The sequence below is a fragment of the Mixophyes fleayi genome, chromosome 10 (genome assembly GCF_038048845.1).
Source record: "Mixophyes fleayi isolate aMixFle1 chromosome 10, aMixFle1.hap1, whole genome shotgun sequence".
Lineage (NCBI taxonomy): Eukaryota > Metazoa > Chordata > Amphibia > Anura > Limnodynastidae > Mixophyes > Mixophyes fleayi.
In genome coordinates, this window is record NC_134411.1 from 90721790 (window position 1) to 90734170 (window position 12381).

The window sequence follows — 12381 nt, forward strand, 5'->3', positions numbered from 1 at the left end:
GCAAACAAAAAAACCCGAAAGGGAACGTGGGTCTTGCTTGTCATTTTAAGCAGCCTATGCTGCAATTAAGTGTCTGACACCTCTTGGCCTCTCCTCCACATTGATATTGCAGATGTTATTGCACCTGCTTGGACAATCCTTTGATGACTTTCTATTTCCACTTTATCCTTTTACGCTCTGTTTCATCAGTGACCCATCGTAAATCAGGATAAGATTTCACTAAATAGTTATAGTCAAGTCATGACATGGAGCCATATGTCACAGAAGAACAGCAGATGTTAAATTCCACATTTTTATAATCTTCCCATTTGTTAGAAGGAAAGATAAAGGAAGACTTCCACTATGCGGCAGGTACTTGCTGCCCAAAGCTGGTGTCTTTGTGGACTTCTGTTCTCCATTACACCAATGGAAGAAGAAGATTCTCTCTGACTATTTATTTGTAGGTGGGTGGAGAATTTCCTTTCTTCACAGCCAACCAGAAGCTCCGTGATCTAGTAGTTTTAAAAAGACAGACAATGTCCAGATGCTTTCTGACATCCTCTTCCAATGACCGCTTGGCTATGTATTATTATTTTACCTTCTCATCTGTTATCAGTATCTGTCATTTCTGTGTTGCAGTTAGATATTCAGTTTGCATCTTGAATCTTCTTTCTTCAACACTGTTCATCTGTGTGATTATTTTCCTTTTTCTGTGATCTCTTTTTAGCTTTAAGTTCTCCAAAATCCAACGCGATGGGAGTCTCCAACACTACAGTTCCCTCCCCTGGCCTCCCCACCTCTGGACAACCAAATAAGCAACCCCCCAAATCGCTAAGTCCTGCTGCCCCGTCACAGACTTACTCCTCGCCTGCGCTCCAGCCTCAAGAGTTGCAGAAAGAAAAGGACAATGAGAAGATAAAAGAGCGGGATAGGGGGAAAGGCAAAGGGGATCCCTCTCATGTGCCCAAAAAAGAGAAAGGGGGAAATGCAGCCTCCACCTCCAGCTCGATGCCTGGCATGGAGTACGTGGTGGATCCATCCCAGCTGCAGGCTTTGCAAGCAGCTTTGACGTCTGATCCATCCGCCCTGCTCACAAGTCAGTTTCTTCCTTACTTTGTTCCCGGCTTCTCTCCCTACTACAGTGCTCAGATTCCTGGGACTTTGCCAGGCGGTTACCTGCAGCCGATGTACGGAATGGAAAGCCTGTTACCGTACAACCCTGCCATCTCCCAAGCTTTGATGGGGCTTTCGCCAAGCTCTTTGCTTCAACAGTATCAACAGTACCAGCAAAGCTTACAGGAAGCCCTCCAGCAACAGCAAAGGCAACTCCAAATGCAGCAACAGAAACAGCAACAACACCACCACCACCATCACCATCATCATCATCAAAGACTGCAGCAGCAACAGCCCAAAGCAAGCCAAACCCCTACACCTTCTCCTTCGGACAAAGACCCTGCCAAAGACTCCCCCAAGCTGGAAGAACAGAATCCCGCAGCCCTTGAGGTATCGCACTCCAACAAGCCCCGTGAACAGCAAGAAGTGGACAACCAAGGTGCGGACTGTCTCTTGGACCCACTAATAGTCCCAAAGGTGCAGTACAAGTTGGTCTGCCGGAAGTGTGAGCTGAGCTTCAGCAGCGAGGAGGCGGCTATCAGCCACCTGAAGTCCCTCTGCTTCTTTGGCCAATCTGTGGTGAACCTGCAAGAGTTGGTGACCTTCGTCCCCACTGGTGACAGTAGCGGTCCCTACCGTTGCTTAGGCTGCGAGGCCACTCTATGTGGGGGGGATGCTCTGCGTCAACACCTGGAGTCACCCTTGCACAAACACAGAACAATCAAAAGAACAGCAAGAAACGCCAAAGAGCACCCTAGTTTATTACCTCACTCTGCCTGCTACCCCAATCCTGACACCGCATCTACCTCTCAGTCTGCTGCTGACTCCAAAGCCAGCCTCTCGCCCCCTTCCCCCTCTGCTTCTCCCCACGCCTCCACAAAGACTTGGTCTCACAGTACTCCTAGGAAACCTCCCCCTCTCCCCACGCTCTCCTCATCTTCAACAGTTACCTCAAGCCCGTGCAGCACCTCAGGGGTTGTGACCTCCTTTCCAACAGACGGTTTCTCTGAGGAGTCTGATTCGGACCTCAGCCAAAAGTCTGACAGGGCGGGAAGTCCCGTAGGCGCTCCTGAAAACCCAAGCTGTCACGAGGACGGCTCTCGAACTGCTGTGGGAGTGGGCTCTTTACGACTGTAGACTTCGGAGATGGACGATGATGAAAAAATAATAATAATAATAAATATGAATTTTAAATAATAAAAGATAACAAACCAATTTCACAAACAAATACTGCAAATTCCAAAGCTTCTAACCAAAAAAAAAGAGAGACCCCCTCCCCCTCCCTCCCCCAGTATGAATTTCTTCATTCCTGCACCTGCCCCCCTGCCCTGTCTTCCCCTCTACCTACTGTCACATTGGGCTCCTTACACAGGGAACTGGGCCTGGCTCCTTTTTTGTCCCTTTCGGTGGAGTTTGGTCGCCCTGCGGTGACGTTCCTTCTCTACTCACTTAGGATGGCTTTGTTAAGAAGAAACCAATGGAATTGTTGTTATTCTCAGGTCAAATGTTCACACCGTGTTCTGACTCTGGTCTTGGAATTTTATATATACATATATATGAATAGGGATATATATGTGTGTATATATGTATTTATTTTATTTTATTTCTGTTTTTATTTTGTTCAGTAATATTTTTTTTTTTATTTTTTTTTTTTTTAATGTAATTGCTAACTTAACCGGGCAGAAAAAGTTTCAGGACTGGGTTGAGGAAAAAAAGAAAAAAAAAAATGTTGCCTCCCAATGGGACAAAAATTGTTGGGTGGCGTTCATACTTTATAAATTTCCACATCCGGGAACCACCGCTCAAAAAGAAAAAAATATATATATATACTTTAAAGAATAATGAACAGACTTTCTGTATTTCTTGTAGATGAGGCCATTGATTCAAGACAGTTTTCAGACGTGGATGAGATCCTTTTTGTGTACTTTTTCGTGTCCAAATGACGTTTCTCATTTTGACGTTTGTTGTGGGTCACAAATTGCCCCACCTTGCCACATTGTAAACCAACCTTACCTTTAGCTCTTTAACCAAAAGACAACTCCCTTGTCCCTTTTTTATTTTTATTTTTTTATTTTTTATTATATATATATTAATTTTTTTTTAATATATTTTTAAGATCACTTAGCTCTTACCAGCAGGGATCAGTCACTGCTAATTAATGAATTTTATTTGCGTTTTTTACCCAATGGGGCACACAGCTCTTCATAGCCTGCGTTAGCAGCGCTGTACATAGTGTGTTACAGGCACTTCCCCTCACCCTAAACCCCACCCCGCCCCCCTGATGAGCTAACACGCAACAGAAACCTGATGTTAGGATTTGGGGATAGAGGGTTTGCTGATAAAGGTGTAATATTCCCTGTTGTTTGGTGTTTGTAATCTGCACACTTTTCCCAACCCCAGTGTTACCTGTATACTCTGTTTCATGTCAATAGACAGAGGTCTGTTCTGTTAAAAAAATGAAAAAGAAAAAAAAAAAAAAGTTAAAAGAAAAAAAAAAAAATAACCATTTGTATGTGTATGTATACATGAGTGTGTGTATATGTATGCATAGATACATTGTCACACACAGACGTGTGCACACACATTTAATTTCTTTTTTTGAATGAAAACTGATGCTTTAAATAAAATCCAAAGAGAAGCCTCCCTTGTGTGTTGGCGCGAAAGGCTTTGTTTGACTTGACGTGTTTGTAAATGTAACATACTGTATGGTACCACCTATGGGTTATTTAATGATCTGCTGCAAATGTTATCATTCCGAGGAACTACACTGGGTTTACGATCATGTGTCTGGAGATGCACAGGTGATTGAGAAAAAGGTACACGTAGTTACACCTTGAAAATACTCCTTTTAGAGGGTATGGTGGCAACCTAAACATATGGGCCTTTGCAAGTTAGTTGTTAGTGTCGTTGATATCTGGGAGCTGATACGAAGATCTGTTGTCAACATGTGAGAGTGTAACAAAAAGCCACTAAAAACATTGTAGATTCTGTGGCTGTGGTTTCCTTTGAGTTGTTTAAAAAAAAAAAAAAAAAAAATCTGAGTAAGGAAGACGGTGGAGGATGCATACACTGAAGCTGCTAACGAGTCATTGAATAGACTCCATCATTGACTTGAATGGTGTACTCTTTCTCCGTGAAAAGTAGGGAGTTAAAATTGACTTACTGTATCAACTTAACAAAAACATTTTAGATCAGCAACCACACTTTACGCTTAATCTCAGTAATGGGAAAAAAGAAAATCCTCAAAAATGACGTCTGTGCCCCCACATCACTCAACCCAAAATGCCCCCTCGAACCTTCCACATGCTTCAAAGTGTCACCACTTTCCATAAAATGCTCTGAAAATCTCCACCCACTGACTGGGTGTACCATTGCCCACTCACTACTAATCTAGTAACCTAATTAGTCACTAATTAAATTGTTGCAATTGATTGTATCAATGCCAGCCTACACATTGCTCACTTTCAGCCCGGAGCCCACGGAGACAACGTGGCCCACTCTACACTGCATTCCCTCCTGCGCTATGCTGTGATTGTGCGTTGTGCCGGGGTCATGTGACGCGCATGCTGGCTGGTCCCCATCATGTTCAGTCTTATGCTCTCTAATTTCTGACTCATTACAGGTCTAGATCATCCTATACTATAGCAGATAACGATTTCTAGGGCTGGTTTGGTTAAAACAATCCATGGAGATCAGTAATGCAGGGTTTACCTGTTTCCTTTTGTGAATATATAGGGGGCACACCAGGATGTTACCATGGTAAGTACTCTGCCATGACTTGGAAGTATGTAACCTTGAGTGATTATTTTGCAGTACATGTCTCTCACAGTCAGTGGTTCAATGTAAACATTTGAAATACCAGATGGCTTCATTGTGCAACTGGGTGTATTGTAGAACGATCACTAAACTCATGAAATGTTAGTGACTATAGAAAAAATGTTCAATAATATGATTGTAGACAAAGATACAACTTCCCTACCAACAACGTTAAATAAGGAGTGGTAGAAAACCAAAGAAACTGAATTTTATAAACCATTAATTTGAATAGATATTTAAATTACCTTTAACATTTTGGAGTATTTAGAAAAAGAAACAAAATAGTCTGACTGCCTGTGACATGCTACGGTAGGTCATAGGAGCGGGTTACTGAGCTCAGACTATTATGTTTTCAAAATGAATTGATACATGTCAACCAGGGCATTCCTGCCGTAAGGTATGCAGCGGATAAGGGATCACATGTCCTGCATTGGTTGAAGATCACGGTTTATTCATTCCAGTACCTCAATTTTTCACCCTTACCCCCTCCCTCGTCATACAATGATGCATGAGACGGTAAGTGATGATTCACTGACCTGTCTCTGTGTATCCTACATCATATGAAGGATACATCTGTCACATGGAGAGTTAGCTGCTGGTCACATCCATGGCAAGATGGAGGTTTTTTTTTAGAGGGTGACATGGTTTCCCCGCTTCAATGTATAAATATATGTTGTGCCCACGGCTGGGCAGGGGGCACGTGGACCTGGTATGGCTCTGATATCCATTACAACATCTAGTTCATGCAAACTGTTGTATGAAAAAAGTAAACCCTCTTCATATCTGTGTGGTTTGTTTTTTTTTATACACCAATAAAACCAAAGTAAAGTTGAAGTGTATAACATTAAATTTCTCGCTACAATGACACCTGTCAAAAGGTGGGATATATTAGGCAGCAAGTGACCAGTCAGTTCTTGAAGTTGATGTGTTGGAAGCAGGAAAAATGGGCGATGACAAGTTGACCAAATTATAATGCCTAGACGACTAGTTCAGAACATCTTCAAAACGGCAGGACTTGTGTGGTGTTTCCAGTATGCAGTGTTTAGTACCTACAAAAAGTGGTTCAAGGAAGGACAACTGGTGAATCTGTGACAAGGTTATAGGCGCCCAAGGCTCATGGATATGCTTTGGGAGAGAAAGATAGCCTGTTTAGTCCAACCCCGCAGAAGAGCTACCTAGCACAAATTGCTGAAAAAGGTAATGCTGGCTATGATAGAAAGGTGTCAGAACACAGTGTATCACAGCTTGCTGCGTAGCTACAGACCAGTCGGAGTGCCCAAGCTTACCCCTGTCCATCGCCGAAAGTGCCTATAGTGGCACACGAGCGCCAGAATTGTACCATGGAAGAAGGTGGCCTGGTATGATTCAGGTTTTCTTTTACATCACGTGGAAGGCCGTGTTTGTCGTTTAGCTGTAGAAGAAATGGCACCAGGATGCACTATGGGAAGAAGTCAAACCAGCAGAGATAGTGTGATGCTCTGGGCAATGTTCTTCTGGGAAACCTTGGGTCATGACATTCATGTGGATGTTACTTTGACACGTACCACCTACCTAAACATTGCTGCAGACAAGTACACCCCTTCATGGTAACGGTATTCCCTGATGGCAGTGGCCTCTTTCACCAGGATAATGCACCCTGCCACACTGCAAAAATTGTTCAAGAATGGTTTCAGGAACACAACAAGGAGTTTAAGGTTGACTAGGCCTTCAAATTCCCCAGATCTCAGTCTGATAGAGCATTTGTGGGATGTGCTGGAAAGACAAGACCGAGCCATGGAGGCTTCGCCTCGCATCTTACAGGAGGACGTAAAGGATCTGCTGCTAACTTCTTGGTGCCAGATACCATAGGACACAATTAGAGGTCTTGTAGAGTCTGTGCCTCAATGTGTGAGAGCTGTTTTGGCGTCATGAGGGGGACCTACACATTATTAGGCGGGTAGTTTTACTGTTGTGGCTGTATACCAGGACATAATTAGCAATCACCTAGTCATTGTCAAGCTGTAAAATCTTATCGAGCGGTTCTCATGTGACAAATAACTCATAGATTTTACTTGGTCACTTATTTAATAAAATAATTCTAAAGAATCTAATAATTTAAAGAAGCCGTATTTGGAAAAAAAAAAATACACCCTATAATTTGTTGAAATGTTGGCTCATTCCTCCTTACAGCATTGCTTCAGGTCATTGATGTTCGAGGGTGTTTATTTCTGCACAGCTTTCTGCCAATGCATCTCAATAGGGCTGAGTTCTGGCCTTTGACTTGGCCATTCCATAACCTCCTTCAGACATTCAGTCCTAGATTGCTAGTGGGTTTCTGATCACTGTCCTGTTACTGCATTCTGCAATTTTGGCCAAGCTTCAGTTGTTGGTCTTACTAGAATACTGTGGTATAAAGGAGGAGTTAAGGGTGGACTCTGGAAGGCATCCAGAATCTGTTGCTGGAAAATATTCCAAAATCCTCATCCTCCAGCACCATTCCTGATGGTTGTTACGAGGTGGTAGTAGGCTTTCTAGTTTTTGCAAAATGGAGCGTTGTCCAAAAAACTCCACTTTGGACTCATTTGTCCAGAATTCTTTACAGACCTTCACCATATTGCAGTGTTTTTTTTGTTTTTATTGGAGAAAAGGACTTTCTCCTGGTTACCCTTGCATGTAAGCCATACTTGATCAGTCTTTTTCTGATGGTAGAATCATGAATATTTAGGATGACCTCTGAATTTTGAATGTAGCTTATGGGTTCTTTGCTATTTCTTGGACCATCATATGGTCTGATTATTTTTTGTGGAATTTTTGTTGCTGTGGCGCTCACACCTGGGAAGATTCGATGTTCTCCATTTGCAAATAATCTTTCCCACTGTAGACTTAAGGACTTCAAATTGTTTGGAAGTGACCATGTAACCCTTTCCGGATTGAGCAACAAAAATTGCTTCTCTGAAACCATTGCAGATGTCTTTACTCTTTGGCATGGTGTTAACGCAGTCCAGACGTTATGGCAAAAGTTTCTCCTTTTATATAGGAGGTGGTAGCACCTCTTGATCAAATAATGGAAATGTACATGATTAGGAGCACCTGCTTCAAATTATTGATGTAGATGCAACAAGGGTGTACTTACTTTTTTCACACACAGCTTCTTTATGATGGCATATTTTTATTGAAAAAAAGTGAAAGTAAAGTCTTTTATGGATTCTTCTATTAGATTAGGTTTTGTTTTTTTAAATCCAATTTTAGGACTTGTTGAGGATGAGATGATTGTTAATTGTCTTAATCTATAAACAAAAAAAGGTTTCCTTAGGGGGGCTGCATGGTACGGCCCTCTAATCTTCAAAAGGGCCGCAAATTACTGTTAATCTCAGTAATAAGAGGAAATAATTTTATTCAGACACCTATCTAATAACATTAACAGGCATTTTATATAAGTATTACAAGCTATAACAGAAATCTGACGGGAAAGCAGGAAGAAGCTGAGGGCCGCAGGTGAGGGCTCGGGGGGCTGCCCGTTGCTTGGTACCGCTCTATATACATACTAATCCTTCATGGTGTTGCTAAACATTACTTATTGCAATCTACATGTATGTGTTTACTAGGATGCAGGAGCACAAGGAATAAGACCTGTAGCAGCCTTTGGATAGGGTGAGGGGTCACATTTTCCTGCGTAGCGATGCATTACCCTATTTGTATGCAATATAATGATGGAAAAAAGGGTCATATACGCAAGATTGAATGTCTGAATTTTTTTTTTTTTATAAGTTATCAACATTTAGTGTGTATGCTGTAGCGCACTAAACACAGTAATAAAACAATACTGGATTAGTACAGACCAGGACGTAAGAGGGCCCTGCTCAGAAGCTTACAATCTATAGGACAATAGGAGTTGGATATTTGTGGTTAAATGTTACATATTGCGTATTGGTCCAGCCAGATTACAGTGGTCAAAGGGGCCTTGTGGGGCTAAGTGATCCGGTCACAGAGCAATGTTGGTCTTGAGGTCAGAGGGTTGTTTTGCGCAAAGAGAACACATATACATATACATTTTGGACGAAACTGTTTAGAGTGATTGTAATCCGGTAGAGCAGCCTAGGAAGGTTAGTAGGGTAATTTGGGAACTTCATAAGCTTGCCTGTAGAGTGGAGTTTTCAGGGAACGTTTTAGAGTCTATAGGAAAGTCTTGTGCGAGGGAGGGATTTCCACAGTCGGTTGATCCCGACAAAAGTATTGTATCCGAAAGTGGGGGCAGATGATATGCAGAATGGAGGGGTCAATTAGGGAGATACTTTGAGACAAGCGAGGCGATGTATGTTGGTGCAGTGTTTATGTTCATGTATGTTAGTGGAAGTATTTTATATTGGATTCTGTAAAATATGGCCAACAAATAAAGGGCCTGAGAGCGGAGCAACAGAAGAACGTTTACCAAGGATACTTGATCTAGCCGCTGCCTTCAAAATAGATTGTAGGGGTGAACATCTGGTTAGGGGAAGACCAGTAAAGAGGGAATTGCAACAGTCGAGGCAGGAGATGGAGTGGATGAATTAAGTTTATACATGCGTATCCTGGAAATGTTTCTTGGATATATGTAACACAATTTTGGTACAGATTGGATGTAGGGAACAGGATAGTACGGAGTCAAGGATAACACATAGGTAGCAAGCTAGAAGCGTAGGATTTATTGTACTGTCAACAGAAATAGAGAAGTCGGGTCGGTATCTTGTATTGTCTGGTGGGAATAGTATTCACTTGTTTTTGAAAGATTGAATTTGAGACGGCGAGTGGACATCACGTATAAAATGGCAGAATGACTGTCTGCAACACTGGATAGATAACACAGATGATGAGCGATCCACAAAGCTTCGGTAAATTTGGGTATCGTCTACATAAAGATGATAGACATCCAAAATAGCTTTTTAATTTTCTAAGAGAAGTGTTCTAGATGGAGAAGAGCAGAGCATCTAGGACTGAGGTTTGTGGTTCTTCACCTGATAGAGGAAGTGGAGAGAAGAGCCAAAGAAGCGAACAATGAAAGATGCAATTATCATAGAACTTATTGCTAAATTCAGTTACGTAGAAACATCTGTAATTTTCCGCTTTTACAATCAAATGGGAATTTTCTTTCCTGCTACAGTTCAAATGGAAATATGAAATAAGTAATGGGAACAGATAGCTGCAACTTTATATAATACAGTAGCCACACTGAAGAATGAAATACTCTGTTAGAGCGTCAATCTGCAGCCAGAAGTTGTTAGCTTGCGCTGCAGATCATCGGCACCACCATTGCTTCTCGTTGCTCTGGCGAGACAAGCGCCTCGCAACTGCTTTCATATGCGTCCAGGTCTTTGTCTCAATTACGTGACCGCACCCTTACTGTATTACGCCTACGCTTGTTGGAACCTTTCATCCCCCATTCTACCTCTCTAGCTGTAAGAAATCGCAAATGTATGAGACAACAAAATTCTGCATACAGAAATGCTCTTTACCCATGAAGAAGTGCCTCAAGCTCTACCTGAGCGCCATAATCTTTAAATGTCTATTCTGGATATGTAGCAGAAAATCCTAGAACTATGAAGATGTAAATCATGGTTTAGAAGCTGGTTCTTCAGTAACCAGAGGTTGGGAGAAGTTGGAAGATGAAGTGATGAGGAAATACTGGAGATCTGGTAAACATTAAGCAGACATTCGACAGTCTATTGGGTGTACATGATGTTTCCAATCTTGACTGCTCTAATTATTTCTGTACATCAGTTAAAAAAAAAAAAAAAACTACACACGCGATCATATAGGTCCTAATCTGACCAATTTCCCCCACTCCAGAGTAACAGCTGTTAGAGCCCGACCCGATGATCAGTATTTGCAGTTGTTTTGGGCTCATGTACGTCACAATTTGCAGCCACTTTGGTCCAACAAGTAGTTGTCAAAATAGCTGTGTGCATAGGTAGCTTTAGACTGGCAGGGTTTCATAGAGTCTGTATTTCTGGGGGTGTAGTAAAGAGTTTTAAAAGTACACTTGTTGGCCCCATCACGCGTGGATGGAGCCAACACGCATGAGAATTCTCTTGGATTCTTGTTCAGCCCATAAAATGACCGCACCTCTACTGACTAGGGTCAGTTTGATAGCAGCCAATTAACCTACCAGTATGTTTTTTGGAGTGTGGGAGGAAACCGGAGCACCCGGAGGAAACTCACGCGAACACTGGGAGAACCTACAAACTCCACACAGATAAGGCCATGGTCGGGAATCGAACTCATGACCCCAGTGCTGTGAGGCAGAAGTGCTAACAACTAAGCCACCCGAATATGAATGCACATACCTGGAGAAGAAACTTCAAAGTCTTTCCTACTATTATGTTGGTTTCATTCCATGTATGTCTTCAAAAACATCCCATTGAGAGTATGGGCTTATGATCGGCTGTTGCCATCAACAATGATGGGTAAAAATTCAGTTCGTTTTCAAGTGGGAAAAGGAATCTGTGACCACCCTAATGATCACCTCCACCCCATGAAAGTCCTTTAGATTCAATGCTAAATGCCACTTTTTGAATATGGTCGCAGTGTGAGGAGCATGACTAAGGTTTGGCGGTTTTCCGTAAGAAACAACCCAATCTGCCCAGCCCCTCCTTCACAAACATCATTTATATAGCACCAGCAGATTCCTTAGTGCTTTACAATTGGGATAACCCCTGAATTCCACATAGCTATAGTGCGGTAATCTATATTCTGAACCATACAAACAAGCGCAATAGGCGCATATACGAGTACATTTGTCCTGAAGGCCCCCAGTTTTGTAACATGGAGGAGGGCACTTCATAGTGTGAAATAAAGTCTATTAAAACGTTTTAAATATGCCTAAAATCAGATCAAATAAGGTACTGTATTGCTTCTCTCTGGGACCGGAATTTGGAAATCAATCGTTTGAATACGAGGTACAGACGTCCCCACCTATCATACAAAGAGCTCAAAGCATAATTGTGCCAAGTTTTTATGACGCGTTTCGCTACAGGGTACTATAAACATCAGTGGCTTGAGGATTGTATGTCTGCATTAGCTGCCACGAAAAGGAGAGTTGTCTAATCCCAATAGTAGAACTGGTCAGAACATTATTTGGGCATTGCAACCGCAACAAAATGGTCAATATGATATTTAAATGATTGTAAACGGATTTGGTAAACGTGAAGTTAAAACATTGCACAGGCCATAGAACCTTTGGATGGTAGATTGTAGTGATCCCTCTTTAGATGGTATCTCAGACCCAAATAGCGATTCCTGATGCATCTTAATCTTCCTGTGTTTAAATGAAACTCGCACCTTTAGATTTATTGGTCAGTTGTCCACATATGGGTAAAATGTCTTTGAAGCACTCCTCGCCACTCGCCAAGTTGCCAATGTTAATGTCTCAGATTAATAATATTGCGCAAGTGATGTGATTGGTAAAATGAATAGTGACTTATATGTAAATATTGCACAGTGTTCATCCGGATGAACACA

At 42.0% G+C, this 12381-nt stretch overlaps 1 protein-coding gene across 3 annotated transcripts in view; it reads left to right on the forward strand.

Moving 5' to 3' along the window:
- Window positions 1-3755, forward strand: part of ZFHX3 (zinc finger homeobox 3) — a 381355-nt gene extending 377600 nt beyond the window's left edge. For all 3 annotated transcript variants that reach the window (XM_075189119.1, XM_075189120.1, XM_075189118.1), the window contains one exon: window positions 707-3755. In XM_075189119.1, the coding sequence (XP_075045220.1) occupies window positions 707-2229 (1523 nt within the window). In that variant the 3' untranslated portion in view covers window positions 2230-3755. The remainder of the gene's footprint in view (window positions 1-706) is intronic.
- The last annotated feature ends 8626 nt before the right edge of the window (window positions 3756-12381 follow it).